This window comes from Takifugu rubripes, chromosome 21, assembly GCF_901000725.2.
Source record: "Takifugu rubripes chromosome 21, fTakRub1.2, whole genome shotgun sequence".
Classification (NCBI taxonomy): Eukaryota; Metazoa; Chordata; class Actinopteri; order Tetraodontiformes; family Tetraodontidae; genus Takifugu; species Takifugu rubripes.
This window is the reverse complement of record NC_042305.1, coordinates 16,006,491-16,028,853: the sequence shown is the minus strand read 5'-3', so window position 1 is coordinate 16,028,853 and position 22,363 is coordinate 16,006,491. Positions and strand designations below refer to the sequence as shown.

At 47.4% G+C, this 22,363-nt stretch overlaps 1 protein-coding gene across 2 annotated transcripts in view; it reads right to left on the bottom strand.

The window, feature by feature from the left end:
- Positions 1 to 22,363, bottom strand: part of znrf3 (zinc and ring finger 3) — a 43,114-nt gene that overhangs the window by 7,775 nt on the left and 12,976 nt on the right. For both annotated transcript variants that reach the window (XM_029829438.1, XM_011615957.2), the window contains exon 2: positions 11,601 to 11,723. In XM_029829438.1, coding sequence (XP_029685298.1) covers positions 11,601 to 11,723 — 123 coding nt within the window. The remainder of the gene's footprint in view (positions 1 to 11,600; positions 11,724 to 22,363) is intronic.

Genomic DNA, 22,363 nt, shown 5'->3' with positions numbered 1-22,363 from the left:
AAGTCAATGTTTGCGTGCACATGTGGTGCGCAGTCCCATTCCTCTAAAGTATTTATGATGTCACCGTGGAGTGTTGACAGCAGTGGGAAAGAAAAGTCCAGAGAAATGTGAGCTTCCCTTATCTGAGCGCAGGAAAGCTGTCACACGGACAGCTTTCGGAAGACTTGCGCTAAAGATAAAGGAAACATTTGGATCTGCACAACCTCCAGATCCTCCTCCCAGGATCCTCATGGGGGGAAGGGAGGGTGGTGGGCTGGTATCTTTATCTCAACTCCTGCTTTTCTCTATAAACCGTTCTCACCCTCCTCGATTCGCGGTGCCCTATTTAGACGGTTTGATGTCGGCGCTACGTGAGCTAAAATAGCGGCTGGGATCATATCCTGGTATTATCCAGTGCCCTTGGATCCCTGCCAGCGCTCCTCATAACTGAAGAGAAGAGGGAAGTGGGGGCGAAGATCAAAGCGGCGCAGCGACACCGCTGCCGGGTGATTGGAGAATGTCACCGCTCCAGTCGGTAAAGGACGGGCAGGCGGGAAGAGAGGGGGGGAATGGGGGGTGCTTGAAGGAATCAAATACGTGATTCCCAGATAACACCAACCCCGTGTGCGTGTGTGTTTTTCCACAGACAGGAAGTCGTCAAGATGACGGCATCTTTATTCTCAAAGACCTGCTGACCCCGGATAAAAGAAAACATTTAGGGCTTCATTTAGACCCGAGACACAAAATTATGGTTAGGTGGTGGTGGTGGGGGGGGGGGGGGGGGGGGGCTGAAACTGTATAGGCTGGGAGCGGGACCCCGTGCAACAGCCTGATGTGCACCCCTGCTGTAATCCAACGCACAGATGCAGAGCTCGATCCACTCCTCGGTTCTGCTTAATTTCCATACCCAGTCATGATACTACCACCTGTTTTCCTCCGGAATGTGCCAAACAGGTGTCTTTTCCGGCATTCCGTGCACCGCCTCCGTTCCAACTCGTCCGTAGTCTCTTTAAGAATATGCCAAAACAATTAGCAAATTATCGCCGACTGTTTAACGCAGCGCTGGACCCGGGGTGGTGTCGTGGTTCAGTTTATGATCTTAGACTTCCTTCCTTCCTTCCTGCCACCGACTTGTTACATTCCCGACCACGTGTGTGCAGTGTGAGAGTCGTTAGGAAGATGTTAATGATTAAATATAGTCGCATGTGCGGTTGGAGCGACTAACCTCGCTGCTCAATGGACGCCACAGCTTTTAAAACACACAACTACACAACTATTTGGGGACTTCACAATCGATCCCGGAACACAACAGAGTGGATCAAATATAGGATAAGTAGTCTATATGTTTTTAAATGTCTCCTTCACCTCCTGGCAGCGCTGCTCCGTGGACAAGTCACAGCAGGAGGGAAACTGTACTAAACTAACAATTAAGGGGGCAGCCTGCTCTGTGAAGTAAACCTTTAGAGCAAATGAGCTTCGTCAACACGGGCTTTAATTAGATTTCCCGTCCGTTTAATCCACAGATAAGATGTTTATGAATCTGGCTTTCGTAGCTCATTAGAGACAAATTAACCCTGCTAACCCACTCAAAAAAAAAAAAAAAAAACCCGCGACACTCAAAAGACAACACACACTCTTCAAAACACAACACACACTCTTCAAAAGACAACACACACGCTTCCAACTTTCTCCTTCACATAAACCAACGTTGCTCTTTCTTCCGCCTGCTTTTTTTTTTTTTTTTTTTTTTTGGAATCGGGAAAGTTCAAACGCGAGCGGAATCTGCCTCGGTTGTTCCCTCTCACCCAGTTTTTTTTCCCCAGCTCCACGCTGCCAGACGCCAGCCCCCCGTTTAATTCAGCACAAGTCTGCTCCTTTGATGTTAGCTCTCACAGTTAATAATTAATAGCTCTTGGTAAGACGCTCTGAGAAGAAAGAGATCTCCCTCCTAAAGAATCTCCACCCGGGCAGGCCTGTGCTGCAGTGCAGGGACTTGCCTGACGACAACAAAAATGCACCCACAGGCAAACTCGCGCTCTTAAAAACGCATCTACCCCCCCCAAAAGAAGAACTACAACCCGACTCTGGACTTTACAGTCGACTCTGCGTGTCGAATGTCAAAGGGCCGAGCGGCCCAGACGCACGACACCCGAGATGTTCGGGGAACACGAGCATGTGCCGCACACAAACCCACGTTTAAGATGATGGGCGACGGATGCGCCGAGGCTGCAGGACGACAGGGAGCCAAAGGGGTGGGAAAGGATAGAATCCCGGAAGTGAGTTCCGATCCGATACAATGTGGTAAAAAGAAGGGAAGAAAACACATCCACGTTAAAGTTTTTAAGTAATATTATTAAAGCAACGAACAGAATCTATGCATCACTAGAGTCACACTCATAGCTCCACCTACTGGTGACAGGAAGTTACCTCGGCTGAGAGTTGAGAAACTGTCCCCAGGTCAGTAGCTGCTGAAAGAGGTGACAGAATTCATCCAGTGTGATAAGTTCCGCTCGTTTGGCTGTGATCTTTCTGGCAACTTCTTATTGTCTTTAAAAGTCAGTGTCGGTCTGCTCAGTTTGTGCCCGAACAACACGTCCACTCAGAAATATACGGTACTAGAAGCCTTGTGTATTATACGGCCTTAATACTAGTCACCTGTATATTTTCTCTCCGTAAATGTGGAGTGTTTACAGCAGTGTCAAATGGACACAGTAACTTGAAAATTCCCAATTTCCAGTGACGTGAACAGATGGGGAACGGTCTGCTTTAAAATGCACAGTCGGGAGGCAATGTGGCCCCGCCCGCTCTTCTGGTGCCCAAACAGAACGGTGCCAAATCCTCAGATGTTACAGTGACACAGGTGAATCACAATAGAACCTAAACAATCTCGCTGCCGTCTCGGAGGCACGTGAATGGAGGGTACACTCTTCCCCGAGTGTAGAAAAACCACAGCAGAGCGAAGGCAGTCTAGACGCAGAGGAAAATGAAAGCTATGTTTAGCATCTCTGAGTGAGCCTGCCAGCCCATGAGATCTGAGGGGGAGAAAGTTTCACTCATCTGGAAAGAAACCTTTTCCCTTCCAGGCACAGAGTTCGCTCAGTCATCATCCCCCCGCTAAGGCACGGCTCCCACCAGCACGCGTTTGCATCTTTAGCAACTGTGAGACGAACGTGTGGGGGGTGTGAGGGTGGAGAGGCCCCCCGGGCTTACACCTGCACCACCTGGCTCACCGACTTCCTTTATCACATCCCTCCCTCTTTCCTCTGCTCGCCTCTTACCTCTCCTCCTCCTCCTCATGTCTCCTCCACAGCGCTATAATTAAGGAAATTAAGTCTTCAGAAGACTCTCCACTGCTATTATGCAGTAATTTCATGTTGCCTCCTGACTTTATGGTTTATTAAAAGATAAAGGCATACTTTTCTCCCATGGATTTTCTTATATGTGGTTACCACCCTCTTTTTTTTGTCTTCTTCCCTCCCACGCAGCACAGGCACGTGAGCCGGGACAGCATATACATTCGGTTAAAATAGGTTTCCAACGTGGCTGTAGGATTCACGCAAGTGCACGCTAACGCTAGCACCGCCTGGGTTTGCTTTAACGTGCACGTTGGACTTTTGCACATTATGTCTGTATTATCTTGGCATTTTCATTACGATGAGATGTGGCAATGTCCCCTTTATGAGGGGCATTACTCCCTCTTTGATGTCAACACCTTTGCAAACGACCGCCGCGCCGTTTTTCCCTCCCAGTTTACGGATCCCTGACGTGACTGAACTGGCTGTGCGTCATGTGATTGGCGGGTCTGTGCACTCGTTCCGCCAATCCCACCGTCGAGGGTGTCGGGACAGCTGTAAAATGAGGACTTTCCAGTTGGCAGAGATGTAAAACAAGTACATAAATATATCCATAAAGCAGAAATGTAAACTGGACTAACCCTGCTGAGCTTAATCCTGCCAATAACTTACTTTTATTAATCCCCTTCCTCTCATATTTATGGCTGTGACTCGGAGGCAGGACGGTTCCCTCCGACAGATTAACACGAGGTAAAAATAAGCACAAACACTCTGCGGGGAGTTTTAAACAAGTCATTGTAGCACCTTTCAGCACTTTTGAACTCCTCCACATTCCTGTTAAGTATTAATCGGAATGCTGTTAAATCTGCAGCTGGGGGACTCCCGTCTTGCCCCAGGCTCCATTTATCAATCCATACACAACGTGTTTACAGTGCACATAAAGATCCACTTGTGGGTCACATCAGTGGGCAGCACCGGCCTTCTCCAAGGGCCTCTCCATTTGGCTGCGGTGATGTAGGTGGAAAGTCTACCTAATGTAAACACTCTGAGGGAAGTATCACTTGAAGCTCTCACTCATTTCCATCAATATGGAACCTCGGAGTAACTGACCACCAACAGAAGAACCAGGGATCAAATATCCAGGCTCTGGATTTAAACGTGAGGGATGTGGTGCTGGTGGTGCGTTCGAGGACCGGTCGTGGGCCTCCAGCGAAGAGATGAAGGGCAGATGTCAGCGCTAATCTCAGAATATATACACTTCTTAATTCAAACTCTCTTCTTCGACCCTGCATCCGACTCCGCCTCGCTGCACAATCCGGGGTGGCCCTTCAACAACCATTGCATAACCACAATTATACAAGTGGACTGTGCAGTCTGTGTGTGGGAGGGGGCAGCTCTGGAGGGGCCTGCCAGTTTAACCTGGCAGAGAGCCGACCCCATTAAAGAGTCGAAGGACACAAGAATCAGAGAGCGTTTGTCCAACCTCAAAGTAAGTTCTGCAGATCAGCTTTTGTTCCAGCGTCCTCGCTCTTCATAAATGTGACCCTTTACCCGAGTCTTTGCTCTTCATTACCCAAAGTAGAGCGCGGTGGGACAAAAGGCCGCACGTGAGCGCGAGGCGGGACGGGGTCAGGGTCATTCCTGCCAACATGAAGTCCGACCTGCTCCCTTGTTTCCGGCGAGTTTTCAAAAACACCAAGACGCGGCGACCCTGACCTTTGACCCGCACGCAGCCCATCGTCGGTCTGAGTGGACTCAAACGCCACATTCCGGTATTCCAGAGATCTGACAGAAGTTGACCTTTGACCAGCAAAACTCAAGCAGTTGTGACAAAGTGACGAACGTGAACTTGAGCGTGAGCGTGAGCGTGCACGCTCTCTCTCGCTCTCTCTCTCTAGCTGCCAGACACACAGTCCAACGCTAATTAAATTTCCTCTTCTTCCCCTCTGCGTCCCTCCCGTGTTGTTTTCTTACCGCTTTTTCAGCTCCGACTCTTTGTGAGTCACAGGAAAATAAACACGGTCTCGAGGATAATGGCTTTTGAGCGCTTCTCCTCTGAAAAGGTGTCTGGATGAAAGCGACAGGAAGTCGTGTTTGCAAATGATTAACCAGGAGTTCATCATTAGGTCAGACTCGCTGATGATAAATGGGTCAGTCTAAGTAGTTCCACCTGCTTTTTCCTACCTTCCAACGACTTTACTTGATTTCTACAGGTACTCCGGTCTCCTCCCAGTAAGGAAATATAAATAAATCCCAGTGTGAATGGTGTCTGCCCTGCGATGGGCGGGACTCCAGCGCCCCCTTAACTGACAGGAATGGACAAATGGAAATGAGGGCAAGATAATTGAAATCCCGGGAACGAGTAAAGGCAGGTGAAACTTGTTGTGAACATGTTTTAAGAAATGTGTCACTCTGAATAATGAGTTACAGATGCAGCTCTGAATATGGAATGTTGTAATTCCGACTCCTTATCACGAGGGTGATTTACAGGTTGCCTGGTGACAAAAAATAGTCTATTTTTCATCTTTCGTGGCGTTTCTAGATGCGATTGCGCAACACAATCGCGGTTATGGGTGACGCCCCTGTTTACATCCACCTACGCAGGTCAAATCGTATATAAAAGAGGTCGGAACTGCGACCAGTTGCAGGCGCCAGTGTGAAAATACGCAGGGGGCAAAAACAGAATCAAAAGAGGTTTGTCAAATTTTTAAAAACCGCCTGCCTAATTGGCGTGCATCTGGATTAACATTACCATCAGTTTAATCCCGATTAAAAGGTTTACGGAGCGTTTCGTGAGCCCAGCTGCTATAATGTAAACTGCTCTAATCCAGACGGCGAGGTCTGACCCGGGCCGCTGAACCGCTGCTTCCTCTAATCTCTCTCTGCCTTGAAGCTGCGCGAGGAGACCGTGTCCCTGCTTGCATGAAACCAAAGGTGCCGCCGTTGCCTCTGTTGTGACAGCACATCCTGCTGCTAGCGAAAGGCTTCTGCTGCCGGTCTGCCGTCATCTCTCCCCTCGGTAAACAAGGGGGAGCACGCCTGAACTTGGCCCCGTAACCTCTATTTTGACTCCTCCTGCTGAGGTCACCTGTAGGTGTTTCAGTTCTGCTACCCTGGGGGAGGAGTTTTCGGATTGTCAGAATTTAAGACCGAGCCGCTTGCGCAGGGACGACAACGCCCCCCCCCCCCGCAGCGTCGTCCTCATTCACAAAGGTGTCATAAATCCAAAGAAAAATGTGATTTACCCTGATAAGAGAGGGAGCAACAGCTTCATTAGAGTCTGCTGTGACATTTAATTGTCCTACAACACACAGCGTGTTGTAAATAATGGATTATGGTGTCATTAACAATTACTCATCGGTCATGTTATGTGGCAGATGATCTCATCCTCTGCTCATACAGCTGTTCAGTTAGCCGCTAACCGATGCTAACTTCACGAAATGCCAGAGTGGCAACGACAAATCGCAGCTATGTTGTGTCTTCATAACGGCGTATTGGCCTTGCAGGCAGATGAGCAGTTTGAGGGCGTAATGCTCCGTCCGACTGTATTTCAGCGGTCAGGCGACTTGGACCTGATCCACCACAGCTCAATGGCATTCTCACGGAACAGGAAGGGGTAACAGATGCACGGGAAAATGAGGCCTGCCTTCAAGTGCCCCAGCTGGGGGACAAAGAAACAACCTGTCCGTCACCAGATGACCGTTTGAATGCGCTGATAAAGGATACTTTTTATAGTAAAGTAAACAGCGTTTTGGAAAGGGTCTGCAGCTTAAACACGCTAATACCTCTATCAGCGGTGATTTCTCAGCCTCTTCTCTCAATGTTTCCCTTGTTCCATTACTTCAGTGTCTCAGGGCAGGGGCAGTCACACACTCACACACACACACACACTCACACACACACGGTTCTCTGTGTCACAGCACTGCCTGCCTGGCAGAGCATTAAAGAAAGCTTAAACCACAACAGCAGGATGACATTTTCACCCTGCTAACCTTCCAGTAAAAGAATCATCTGTAGTAGGAAGAGGAATCAGATTCACTGTGTGGGGACCGGGTGGGGGTGGGGGTGGGGGTGCTTCAGTTTCCATCCTCCGTGCCAAGCTGTAGGCCTGAGCCTTAAAGACAACAATTCCCTGACATACACACTCATGCACAAGCAACAAGGCGTAGGACACGCGGACTCCGACGTGCACAAGTTCATTCCCCCACAAAGCAGCAGCTCAGACAGAGATGAGGAGAGAAAAGACAGGGCTTTGGTTGCCGTGGGTGGATGTCTGCTCCTATCTTTGCTAAGATTTACTTTTTCCACGCCGGTTCCTTTGATCCAGCGCCGCCCCGTCTTCTGGGTGCCTTCTGACACACAGACGGAGCTTAAGTCACGCCTGGTGTCTGACTTCCAAATGCCAATTGTGACTAAGGGCAAAAACCAGCGCAACGCTTGGGAAAAAGTGAACTGTCGTTAAACCCGCAACGTTCATCAACCTTTCTCCCCCGGTTCCTTACTTCACTCCCTTTCTCCCTCTCTCCCTCCATCTCTCTGTCATCTCGAGCCCCCCAGGACTCTTTTCTTGTCTCTTTAAATGGGGGCCTGAGCTGTGAAGTCTAATAATGGTCATTTGGCCTCCCATTGAAAGCTGGGTAATTCGGCCCAGGGACGGCTCACTTTGAGCCACATGACACAAAGAGCTTCCCAGTGACCATGGAAACGAGCGCAGTGGGATCCCGAGCGCGTGAAACGTGGTGAAGCGGTGATTTAAGAGAGGGACTTCTTTTGGGGAGGGACTGACGCGGGACGGTGGGTGAGGGTTCCGAAGCAGCCAGAAAGATGGGGGTGGAGGTGGAGCGGGGGGGGGGAGAGAGAGGCCCCAGCCTGGTCACAGTGGAAACCTCTGCCGACACCCCACCAGGAAGAGCGGCCAAGATAATATCAGCAAGTTGAGGCGTACACAAACATGAAAGGAGAGCCCGAGAGGCAGGCCCCAGAGTGCTCCGCGCCTCACCAGCTTTTTCTTCTCCCTTTTTTCATCTTTGCCTGCCGCTCCTCCTCTCTTTTTCAATTTGTCTTTTTGTCCCTCCTTCCATGCTGTGGTGTTTGAAATTGTTTGTCCAGAGCGTTTGAGGCGCAGGGGGACTCCATCCGCCTTCGAATTTGCTCAAATTTCTTTTTCCCCTTTCAATTTTTGGTCCAGAGGACAATGCGATTAAGATTTCTTATATGTATGATAGGTGGCTCTATTAAGGCCTTTAAAATAGTGTAAATCCCTGTTTTTCTTGGCCAGCCTGGGAACGTTTTAGATCTTTGATCTAATCTTTGATTAGGAAAAACAATATTCTGGCAAGACAAGTTCTAATGGCTCAAATTTAAAGGCACCCAAATCAATTTTAATCTTCCATCATTCCCTTCTCTGGGGCACCCAGTCGATATCCTGTATTTTCACAGCCCTGCGGTGAATGATTTCTTTTAAAAATTAAGAAAATTATTTCAAAGAGAGGCTTTAGGAGCTGAGACGAGAGCAGCTTTGTACATTACTGTCAACACGCTGCATTCAAAGTCGTCCGAGAGCCCAAATGGAGCCAGTTCAATCCAGCACAGGTGATCCTTTACAAGCCCCACGGCCTGACACCCAACTGGCACCGTTGTGGACTCAGGATGACCTCCGACGCACACCTGAGTGCGTGAGACAGACAACCTGGCTGCAGGCATGGAGCCATATCACACTCATCTGCCTGTTGCCATTTCTTTCTGTCAAGAAACACTTTCTGCTGCTCCAGCAGAGATGCCAGACACAGCCAGAGCCCCCAAATCCACTTAGGAGACAGACGCCGCGGTCGCTCGCTGCCGTTTAGTGCCACATTGAAGGCCACCTTAGAAAAAAGGTAAAAAAATAAAAATCATCTTCCTTGGAAACTACAGTTTTTGGCTGGACATTGGTTCCCACAATTCACAGGACTCACTTTTTATGGTTGCGTGCTTCTGGCAAAACCTCTGAAGTCTCTATCTTTATTTCAGGGAGGACATATCTTCATACTCTTTGTTGCTGCAGTTATTTATAAGAGCTTTGTAGCGGCTGGTTATGGGCCAGTTGCACTCTGCGGCAGTGAAATGTTGTCTTTGGCCCGGGTTTAAGGTGGAACTGATTGCGGTTCAGAGACTAGTTGGTCAAGGGCAGCGCCAGGCCACACACAACAAGCACATACCAGGGAGGTTTACATGCTAGGCCAGCCAACTGAACTGCTTTACATGAGCTGAAAGTGCTGCTATGCAAAAATAAAAGTACTCAAATGTCTTCGGTTCTGAAGAACCCTGTTCGTGTAGTCACTTTACAGAGACCGAAATGTGTTCTGCTAATCCTGAGCTATTATCCAACAGTAAGCTCACGTAGGACCCGCGGGCTTTCCCCCTGTGGCTCACACAGACGTCCTGGACGGCTCATGCTAACCAGACAGGAAGCACAGGAAAAAACTGTGCACATATAGTTGACACACCAGTACTTCGGTCGGGTTCACACGTGGACCTCTGAAGCTGCCACGACCTGACACTCCCCCACCGTTTCCTCTGCTGTTGATACTTTTAAACCGCAACTTCAGACGCTAAGATATTTTAGTAAACGATAACGTTTCAGCCGCGTTAAACGTCATTTATCACTTGTTGAGCAGAACTGGAAACCGTCTAAATGACGTGCAGAGTGAGTCGGCCAATTAGGTGTGGAACTTCAGTTCCAGCCCCCTTTTCTTAGATTGAGCGAACTGTAAATAGAGAGGGGGACATGCCCGTTGGTACTGGCTCTGAAGAACAGCTGGGGGCCTCGTGTTCCCAGACATTTCATATTTAGGCATGGGTTGGCACAAGCAGCATTTTTGTCTAGATTTCTGTGCGGTGCGTTCGCTGGGCTCCTGTAACTGAATTGAATCTAAATTGACCAGACAAGACCCAAACACTGTTGGTGGCAAAGTGGCAGCAAACCGGAGTGGGCTCTCGGGTTCAGTCAGGGGCCATTAGGGTAGGGCGGGTGGGGGGGGCGGAGGCTGCCAAACATGAGGCCAGACCAGGCGGGGTGAGGGTGTAAGGGTGGGCATAGTAGCTACACTAGGCTCCGCCGGGCATGGTGACTGGCTGGTTGTCTGAGTGAGCGTCATGGCAGGAGGAAAACATCATCACGCTGCGGTGGCAACATAGAGCCCCCCCACAGGCAGTCACGCTTCAGAAAGGGTTCCTCAAGATGGAACAATAGATGTTATCCAAGAGTTACACAGCTGAAAACAGAGAAAATACAAGGGTCGTGTGTTTATGATGGTTGACAGAAGGACAAAAGGTCGCCATCAAGAGATCTCGCCATCCTCAGAACCGGCACAACTGGAGATTTGGGTTACCTTCGTGGCTATTGGATCCCTGCTCCTGATACCGTCTTTGGGTTTCTTTTTTAAACCCTTGTTCTGACCAGCATTAACATCTTTTTATGTCCCAAACGATGAGGTCCTGATACTTGTAACCAAATTATGACTCTTCGCGGAACCTCTACAGTACGTTTTAAATGACACTCATGATTGTGTCCCTCCCTTCTATCCTTCTGGTCTCCTTTCACATGACTAAGTCTGTTCCACCAAATACTCCCAAAGTACAAGTCAAAACCTCTCAAACCTCCCATAGTTAACAAGAGGGTTTTGTTTTTTTAAACTCCTGGTGGATGATGAAGGAAATAAATTCCCAATTGAAATAGTTCTCCTCCATTCCAGTGTGAAACGACCCTTAACCTCTGCAAAAAGACCATCACCAGTAAGAATACCATTAATTAAAGAATGCAACCATCTGTCAGGATTATACTCTCAGCTACAGTTACATTGAAGTTTGAGTGCCCAACATTAGGTCTGCTTTCAGAGTTCAGGACAAGTACGCATCAGCTATGTAACAGCAGCCATCTCCAAAGAAAGTGCATCATTAGCATGTCTATACGGGGACAAGGGCTTCTTAAATTATGAATGGCTGCTCTCTTTATGTCACCGGGCATGCACAAGATAAATGAGACCATAGCCAGTACGCCTGGCCCATCCTCCAGGGAATTTGGTACATTCCGTTAAGAGGAACACTTAATTAAAGCATGATAAAATACCATTCACAGACTCCAGAGGGGTTTGAGAGCACTGGAGGAGGGTGGGGAAGGGTGGGGCCAGTGAGAGCCTGGAGGGGGAATTCAGCCCACCTGCTCTGTCACGTAAAATAGACGTTTTTCTATTTTGCACACAGACAAAATAGCACTGAGTTCTGCTCATGCCTACATATCCAATGATGGACACTTTATGTGAGCCAGAGTAAGAAACGGGTCCTCTTTACCTTTCCCAGCACAGTGAGACAGGAAGGGTCCAGCTCGGGCTGCTCCAGCTTCACCACGCCAACCCAGCCATACTCGTATAGGTCCTCCTCGTCATTATTATTGCATAGTCCCAAAGGATGCATCTGGAAAGGAGATGGAGAGGCTGGATTTTAAACATTGTCCTAAAGAAGAGAGGGGTTTACAGTGTTTACAATCATGGTAACCTTGCAATTTCTGATTAACACCTATAGTTTCATTTATTTACAACACTTAAATGCATTCACTGTATCATTGACAAAGGGAGAGCAGACTCTAAAAGAAGCAAAGAAAACTGCGAATGATGCAGATTGGGGTTCGCTGCACACAAATTCAGCAGTGCGCCAGGCCTCCGAGTGCAGCAGAGAATTAACGTTGGCCCCGTTACTTTTTTTGTGCAATACTCCATCTACTCAACACGTGCATCTAATGTTGATGCATGTGTTTCACCACAGAGATCCACAGAGTAACCCTTATCTCATAACACCTCCATCATTTTACCTGAGGTCTCCTCACTGTGGGTGGCGAGTCGTCGCAGGCAGGAAAACAATATGAAAACTGTATTTTGACACAGAGACCTTGTGTTCTTTGCTTGTATGTTCTCCCAAGAGGGGAACCAGCAAATTGCTAGAGGATAAATCTCTGCTATCCAAGCATGGATTAAAACAGTAAAAAAAACAAAAAAAAAAAAAAAAAAAAAATAGTGGAATCCTAAAATCCCAGATCCATTCCTCACCCTGGCAACAGTGCAGGCCCAAGCTGCTGTATTACCATTAAACTGGCCCAAAGTGACCTGCAGGCCACTTATCCTATTAACCTGGTGACCACAGCACAGTGGCGCCAAAACCATCGGCCACTTTAGCCTCTGGGCCAGTGCTGATGACCCGAGATACCCTTCTCTCTCCAGTGACCCCTAACCTTTGAACCCCACTTCAGCATAGAGGGAGCAGGTTAGTCGTGCAGCAGGCCAACTGAAGGGGTAGTCAGAAGGTGCTTCATCTCTACAGTGCCACAAGGCAGAAAGGTCAAGACCCCGGCCTCAAGGGGCTTTTGGAGAAGACTTACCCAACACTAAAAAGAGTTAAATGCAAATAAGGTGAACACTTGAGGAATGAAATGTGCCTAAATCCTAGTAGCTTCATTGCAATTAATGTTAAAATTGCAACGGTTGCTAGCCCAGACCTTTTGAAGGCATCAATTATACTAAATGTGTCTCCTTACTTACTTAGAAAGTATTCTCTTTAGGCCTCCCACAAGGACTTCAAAGCTCAAAATTGTAAATAGCACACAGATTTGTCAAGGAAAACCAAGACAAGGACAATGTGAAATACTCCAGATGCATTTTTACAAATCCACCAGATATAGTCACAAAGCATGTGACCATTTTATGGCTTGACTAAGGGGAATGAGCAGTTTTCCACTGCAATTTGAGTCACTGGAAGACAATTATTAGCCTAAATGGAGCAGGAGCATTAAGGCAATAAAAATACAGATTTGGTGTGATACTTAAGCTATATGTAAAATTCAAGAAATGGCCAAAGATGAAACATCCCCAAACCAGTCAGGTTTGCTTAATTTCTGTCACCACTTTTTTCCTAGCTAATTTTACTGTTTGAACTGAAAATTGAAATAAACATCCAGCAATACAGGATCAAACATATTGTCAGGAAAGTTTACTTAATTTTTGTCAAAAAAGACCTAAAACCAGGTAGTGCAGTTCTCCTTCTTGTGTGACCTCTCTTCTACTTGTCTAACAGCCTGGATGGCAACAGGGAGCCCTGCCTGCGCCCCTGGATCCGGAACACTGGCTCATTGTGCTGGGACTCCTGTTCACCAAGTGGGACAGTATTGTTGTTGTGGACTGTGTTGTTATTTTAGAGGTTGGCCATTGCACTATCGCCACCACAGGGATTTTTCTTTTCTGTCAGATATTCACGTAGGCGTTGATGGATGTGGGGATGGGGAGAAAAGGGAACAGAAACCGAGTTTGGGTGAGCGATGGCAATCTGGTGAATTGGGTCATGGCTACTGGCCATGGACACAAAAGGAACAAGAACAAATGCAAACATGGATTCACTAACAGACACACAAGACAAAAGACAGTGACTATTCCCCTTGTCTTTCAACTTCTAACTTCCCTGCAAGGCCCCAGCTCAGCTCACTGGAATCTCTCAATTGCTCCACTTTGCCCTGCTTGTCCTTGGCCGTGGGTTTGGTAGTGGGGCACCTGAAGCCCCCGGAGTGCCACAAGGGGGCAGCTCTCATTCTACCCTGCCCGTCGTGTCCCTCGGGGAGGTAGGCTTTCACGTGAATATCCCTTTACAGATACCAACATAATCCTCAATGTGATGCGGCCTTCATCTGTCACTCAGGAAGCCACACCCCTACCATTTTCCCCACCTCTAGAAACACTACTCGCGCATAACTCCAAGTCTACAACAGAAGCAATTACACCCATTTTAACAGTCAATTTCTCTCTGCAGAATCGACCAAATAACCGAGATCAAAACAGGGACATGTAAAGAGAGCCCCAGACCTCCCTCTGGTCCGACTCTCAAAGGAAATCAAAATGCAAGTCACACCATCCAATACCATTCTTCTGCCTGTCTGTGAACCAATTCACCCAGCCTTTGATCATACAACAGCCACTTCTCCTGCACCCCCTCACGACCCCTTTTCACTTGTTTTACCCCCTTTCTCCACTAAGTTAATGGTGGCCCTGGTGACACCCCTCCCCACACACACCCACCCCAATTACCACACATCCCAAAAACACTGACCCTCCCCTGCCTTCGCAGTGTTGCACGAATACAACCTGCACCCCCCCCCAATCAGACAAGCATCTGCCTTCCCCCTCACGTCTATATTTCAACTGGGAAAATATGGACAACAAAAAAAAGGTAATTACTTTTTTAATCATTTTTAAAAATGGCAGATTTTTGCAGGGAATTATGTCCTTAGGGTGCGAATTTTGCTGAAACATGGTGTTCTTGTACTGCTAAATCACAGCAGGAGCTTAAGACATCAAAAGTCGGTAAGCAATTCAGAGAATGACCCTTGAGCAAAACCGATCAATATGCATGGAAGAATTTACAGTGTGTAATTTGTTTAAGCACCAACTCTTAAAAAGGCCTTGCTAAATATGAAGTTCTGTCTTAAGCACCAAAGACAGTGTGTTGTCAGCCACAAGGAATTTTTACAACATGTTCTTTGTGAGGCTCGTTAAATGATTAACTGGGCTGATCTGTTGTTTGGTTGTTGACATATTTTTTTAGAGAATGTTGAATGAGCTGGCACCCTATTTCACATGCACACACAATCTAGAAGAAAAAACAAAAACAGCCGGGCCGGATGCCAGTCCTCGCACCACCCTGCCTTCTCAGAACTGCATGTGCATTTGTGTATCTCACCGTTCGAGCTCAGGTGTGGGTACTAGTTAACGCGACCGAGGCGCAACTTTGTAGCATCTCATACTCACGTGCACGCTCACTGTGAATCGTCACCCATCTCCTCAAGCTTTTAGTTCATCTGAGCCGTGCCCATAGCACCCCCACCACACACACCCGTCAATGCTCCCCAATATTGGGTGGATTTTGGTAGGGGGGGAAGGTGGGGGGGTTGCACCGAGTATTGTCAACTTCCTGGAAGAGCACACCAGTCTTGCCAACCAACGTGGAGGGAGGTTGTTAAGGGTTTTGATGAAGGTGGGCATGCCATATCCCAGACTTAGCAGATGGATCCCAACGCCTCCACAAAGTTGTGTGGCCTGCTGTAAACATGCTGAAGCTGACTTTTACGTCTCAACGCTTGTGGGCAAGATTGACATCCGAGCTTAAAATGAGAAAACTGGCAGTGGGAGCAACAGTCACCCACCGGACGGTGTATTTCTCATTCATAAACACATTCTGGCACACAAATCCCAGAAGGCGAAATGTTTCAATCTGCTTATGATCTGTTCATCTTTTCACACATTTCTTCTGTTTCACTGTCATATTTTTCCCACCAACCCTCAGGCAAGTTGTCAAAACTGATAAAATATTCATAAAGTGTCATTTAAGTGAGTCTTAACCCAGAAGATGGTCTAATGAACCCAAAAATGAGCCGGCGTGTATCAGGAGTCGATCCTGAGTGAGCCATTCCAGTTCAGGCTCAGTAAGGTTAAGCTTCTGGTGCAGATTGACACCCAGGCCTCATTAGGAGGATTTACAATGACTGTCCTTGACTGCAGACAGGTTGGGGTGACTGCCAGTTAAAAGACAGGACAAGCCCGGTCAGGCTTTTGCCATCTCTCCCTCCACATTACGTTCAAGTTTTGAAGTGACTTCAGGGGAAACCTCCCGTTTCTGCAGATGCCAGACTCTAATCATGGCAGCGGGTCGTTCGTCCTTGGTTCTTTTACTAAATTTGAATGGCAGATTCTACAAAAAGGGAATGAGCTCCGGAAAGGATTTGATTTTCTAAATTGTGTTTTTTCTATGTATAGCATGCACAAGCAGACACTCAAGAGTAAATGCCTGCACCAACACACATGCACACACACTCCTCCCCATCACTCTTTCACTCTTTGCCCCTCTCAGTCACTCTTCCACTTTTTCCCAGCACTGGAAATAACTTCAAAGAGCACTGGTAGCCTTGAGGAGAGAAGGAGCAGGATCCAGTTACAGTCGAGCAGCTGGGAGGGCCCTACAGGTGGGGCCAACACTCCACCTCCTGTAACATAATCGCTGTAAAGGGATCCCTCTGCTTTTCCTCCCAAATAATGAAGACTTCCTCCCTTTTGTCTTCTCCACTGGCACCAAAGGAACAATTAACCAAGCAAGCACAGACGCTGTCTTTTAATTTGCCAACCTACCAGACTATGGCAGAGCAATCGGGTGTAATGCACACAGGAAAAAGGACACACAGGAACCAAACAAATTTAAATTACTCGGCTTTAGCCTGAACATTTCTGAGACAAAATAACAACGCAGCTGCTCTACTTTTGGTTTTTGTTTAAAAATGTCTATACAATTTTTACAAACACAGTTGTGGTAAGAAATAAATGTGTGTTGGAGAGCGATACTTTTCCCCAATCAAGAACACCCACCACCACCACCTTGCTGTCCCCTCTTCAGCCTTCTCTAAAAAGCACTTCCAAGCCATCTTCATAGCAACGTGGAAAGCAAACAAGTGTCATGGTTTCAGTGGAGGCAAGGCACTCTGGCAGGGGATACCTAATATCATGCAAATGTCCGGATATGTACCATAAGGCTCGGGCTGACAGCTTTAACACTGAACGGGATGCTGAGCTTGTGACTCTATTAAGTCTCAGGGACGGCATCCTGACAGTCACTGGCGTGTGCATGCATGTGTGTATGCACACTCAAGAGTCGTGCTGGTGTCACTTTCAGAACTTCAGCCCTCAAAACCCAGTGAGGCCCCAACAAAGGACAGACTGACAAAGTTCAAAGGTCAACACTGGGCTGGATGCCACCATTTTGGAAAGAGTGGGAGGGAATGGAAATAGCACTACCACCACCACGCTCCCTTAAGGCATCGCAGAATCTATGCGCAAAGGATGTCTTCATGCACAAGAAACAGTCATCTTTGTGGGGCCAATTATAAAAACAGGCACATAAATTAGAGCCACCGGGAATTCATTAGCATGGCTAACAACATAACAAGCAATGCGAATGCAATTCATTAAGATCTCTTCTGCACACAGCTGCAGGCTCTCTAAGACACCTTTTTACACCTCACAAGTTTTTATAGAAAAACAAATAGCACATTATTATCAATGTCACGCTGAGCGTCAGTTATATTATTTCCCTCTTCCTGAAAGAAAATGGTGCTGCAGTGTGTGAGCATGTGCAGAAGAGAGCTAGCTGATGTTTGGAAGTTGCTGAAAGTGAACTGAAAGGAGGACTGCAGTCATCAACACCTAGGCTCTGAGTGGCCTTTGATGTTACGCGGCATCTTTGATGGCTCCAGCCATGGAGGAATGCTCCTCGCCCTCCCTCCTTGCTCACAAAGCCCCCAGAGTTGTGGAATGCGCTTGCAGGCTGCTAGTCCTAGTGGAATGGGATTAGAGCATAGGCGGCCCATAGCTCCCTGAATCCCTCCCTGGTTCAGTGGACAACATGGCAGCAACCTTGGACAGACCCTAAATTTGGTACAAGATTTTCCAACATACAGAACTCCCCCATTATTTTACATTAAAATTTCTTTTTTTTTTTAAAACATGGGCCTGCTGCAGTTTTCATTTGAACCTATTCACACGGACTGAGTCGCAATCATTCTGGGAAAAGGATCCAAACTACCACCCCACAGTCGTTTGTCTACGGCTTCGACTGTGTCATTATTCATAGAACACCATGTATGCAAACAGAGGAGGTTAGAACCCCTAACAATGCTGTTTTAAGGCATTTTAATACAATCTTCCCCAATAACCAATTAGGTTCTTAAACCCTCCCCTGACTAATGTTCTGCAGGTTAATTTGGCTCTATTATTTGACACATTATAGAATTATTGGATCACCACGAGAGAGAATTTAGTCAGTCAACATATTCTGCTGCAACAAATACACGTACACTATTCACACCTCAATGACAGCATATAAATGTTAACACGGCTGATTCAGACGAGTGAGCAAAGAGGTGCAGCATCGGTTGTCTGCGAAGATTAAACGTGTTAAAAGCTGCATCCGATCTGAAAGCAAAAGCTTTGCGAGTCGCATCATTCTGCTGCAGTGGCGTACACACATGCGCATGTGTGTTTCTGTGCATGAGGGTTGCAGCAGGAGTGCTGGAATCATCACAACTCCCGAGGAGAGGCAGGTCTTCAAATGCACTTCATATAGCGAATGACCTTGACCCAACAACTGCACCAACAGCCCATTTTGGCCCTGCATGCGGGTGTCTGTCAGGGCGTGGCCAGATCGGCTAAAGCTGCACGGCGTTTATTAAGGACTGCGGCTCCCCGCTAGCTAGAGCTGAGAGGAATGCAATGATTTACAGTACAAGCCGACACACTTCGATTAATGTATGCGCATAGATTTTAGACAGTGAGGGGTAGTGCATCTTCCCACTACTGCTCCCTCCACCCCCGGCTGCAGGACCTAAGAAGGGAGGCGAGGCAGGAAAGCAGCCAACATTAATGCCGGTTTCAGATTTCGGCCGTCTTTGACTTGTTTTCTTTAGGAAACACTTACTGGGGCTCCGGCTACACTAGAGGAAGCGGTCACCTACATCACTTCCAGGTCAGCCTGCTGAGGTCAGGAGTAAGAGACAAATGCTGGGGGCAGCAACACGCCAAGAGAAATGTATTTAGTATCACCAGTAACCACCCTTATGATTTCATTATGTTATGATTGACAGGAAAGAGACTTGATCCATGAGCTCAAGGATTTCGGGGAGCTAATGGCAATTCTAGATGGAATAAGAAAGTGAATAAATGCAAACAGGACCTTCTGAGGTATAAACATGAAAAAATAAAAAGACACCTGGGATGGAATTTAAATGGGGAGAGAGGAATCTTCCTTCAGCCTTTGCTTGCCTGAAGGGGAGACCTTGAGCAAGAGCAGGTGCGCTGGGAGCTACACCCTGCCGATTACAATCCTGCTATATCTTTACAAATATGAAAATGTGCTAGCAACTCGTGCCCACTGGATGCAAGTATAGACCTATCGGGGCCCAATTATGAATCAGCCCCGCCCACAGTCGGCAGATCTTTGTAGATACTGTTGCTTATCGCTGCTGATAAGAAACAAGCCAGAGCATTGCAGAAAATGTAAAAAGATAACACTCACTTGCTTTATAAACTCCACACTTAATCAATAACAGTATCAATCAAATCTTTGTTTTAGTACTACCGACATATCACAGAATGGGACAGAAACAATCTGCTTTGGCTCCCTTTGAACCTCTTGATCAGACATTCATGTCACTTAACAAAGTTAGCATGGAAGCTTTGCTTGCTACGTGGGTGGAGGGTCTATGGAGGGTCTTTCAAGGTGTGCAATTAAGTCCAAAACTGAGCTAAAATGTTAAAAAGATGCAAATCTCTACAATAAACGTACAAGTCATTTAAAGTTTGCTGTCTGCTTCCTGTAAACTCCCTACACACTGTATCATTATAACAATGGGAGGTCTGAAAGACAATCTTTTCCAAAAGGAGTCGGGATGGGTCGATGGTTGCCCCTCTCTGCATGCGATTCCTGAGCCTCTCCCTGCATTTACGCTGACCTGGGATCAGGTTAGACAAGTCCCTCTATTCAAAGCTATAAAGTAATGCTGATATCCCCAAAGAGAGGGAGGAGGTGGAGAAGAAGGAGGGGGGAAAAATCCTATCTGAGAGATTAACTCGCAGCACCCAACTGAGCCAATGCTGGGTTCACTGGCTTACTCAGACCTGTCTTACCCACCACTCTGTTGTTCTAAAGCAGAGCGTGTCTTTGATACTTGACTAGAAGGAATCTGGAGGCGTTACAGGTTTCCTTTGTGCTTCGGACTGCAAAGAGACCCTTGTGTGTGTGTGTGTGTGTGTGTGTGTGTGTGTGTGTGTGGCTGAGGTTTCTTTTCTTTACAGCCCCCTTTCTTTTCCTCCCTCGTTCCTTTGCCTCATCTCCTGCTCCCCTCCCCCCACTCCAACACTGAAAATAAGTGAATGGGTGAATCATAACCGCTTTTCCAAAGTTTGTGGTTATGACAAACTCGTCTCAAAGCTTAACCTTCTTCCTCCTGAAGTCTCAATCCTGCAACACTTGCACATCAAAGTGACCACGCTCACGCTGTGACCAAAGTGGCCGCCTTACGAGAGCTTGAAGGCTGGATAAGTGGAGGGATTTTGGACAGAGACAGGGGGGAAATGAAGGGGCTGCTGAAGGAACGGGTGAGGTTTGACTCCCCTTGAAGATTTCCTTAAACCTATTACATCAGCTTTTTTCTGCTTCACAGGGTCCAGGTCTGTGGTATTTGTCAGGGCAGAAAATGACCTAAACCGAGCTTCGGTGAGGTTAATGTAGTTAACTGCAGACGGCCATTTATGGCACAGGCTTAAAACAAGGATGCAAAGGCATGTGTCTTTGGATCAACCTCGAAAAACCAAAACATTCTTACTAATGAGGAAAGTAAAGTAAGGGAGGGGGTGCATTTTCACTATCTGCAGTATTTGCCTCAGTTTGACAGATGGACATCTCCCAGCCGTCCAAAGACTGTAAAAAATTAATATTATCCACTGATTGTGAGTGTAGGTATATTTCGCTATACGTCACACCACAGCAGTTTCCCCAACACAAGAGCCAATTGGTCCGGTCCACCTTTCTATGGGACGAGCCGCCGTTAGCAACAGCACAAGCTGCGCAGGAGGCACTTTTTGTGTCAGCAGCTCCCCAGACGGCAAAATGAGAATTCACTTTTGCAGTTATCGCGGCAGCCCCGGTTTTACCGAGCTCTCCTCACACACTCTGTGCAAACAGCTTTAAAATAGCAGGCTTAGAAACATCAATAGTGCACAATAGAAAAGGAGGAATTCTGCAGCGACCGCTTGCTGGTACCAGGCAAACTGATCAACAGCACATAGGCTGTCAAAAGCTAGAGGGAGTGTCAAAAGCACTACTGATCTCTCTCTTTCTCTCCTAATGTGATCAAACAGGGGTTCCTTCGCTGCAGGAGGGGTCAAAGAAAAGAAAGGGCCAAAAGGAGAATAGGCATGAGCCTTGGTGCACCATAGGAAGCTGGCCACCAGCAGCACAACCAAACAGTGAGCACAAAACAACAGCCCATCTCTCAAGCTCTCATGCAGTCCCACAGCGGAAAGGAATAGAAGAAGAGTTGGCGGAGGAGGAAAGAGCTGCTGGGCAAACAGTGAGGGGCAAGGGCTCAATAGGGCCTGGTTGCCTGGGTGAGGTGGACCCGCGGCTCCAAAAATCTCCACATCAAGCGTCCAGTTACAGGCCAGGGCCCCTCGGAGGTGTGCTCCCAGTGTGCACAGAGGTCATTTGCATGGATAAAAGGGAACAGAACAGCCTCATCCTGGCAGAGCGGCCGGGTTCAGGCTACAGGAGACGTTATGGAATGTTTGACAAGACTGAAAGGGGAAGAGACATCAACCACAGGGTGTAGTCTAATGTGAGATACCTCCGTCCATGAAAACGTCTTGCTTGAATTGTTTAGATTTAAAAATCTGACATTATATTGTGGGCCTATTCATTCATTTTACGAAGGATTTCTTATGTGGTTTTTGCTCAGTGGCGCAGAAAGAAAATAAAAGTCAAATAGATAAAACTCACAAAGTGTGTGGTTGTATAATCCCACTGTAGCTTTTGAGACAGAACCTCACAAAGAGGATCAAGGAAACATGAGGCAGTTGTGTCAAATGTGAGTGGACACCAAGACAACTTACACCCATCATTAAATAGTTGCCGTTGCTATGGAAATTTCAACGCACCACCTAGACTGACCTCTTTGTTCTGGAGACTGGGCACAAAACTTCCAAATTGTATGGCTTCATCACAGATATGCCAACTTTAAATGACCATACTGATGTTGACCCGGCCTCCCCCTCTACACCAAACACACTCATCCACCGACCCCCTGAATACACCAATAAAAAGGGGGTGGGGATGCAGAGGTGATCATACCAACACTGTTCACTGAACTGTGCTGAGCAAAGCCTTTGTGCAGGCATGCAATAAAGAGGGGGGGGGGGGGGGGGGGGGGGTGAAGGGCTTCGAAGTTACTTTGAGGATTGATTCCTTCAGATGAGATA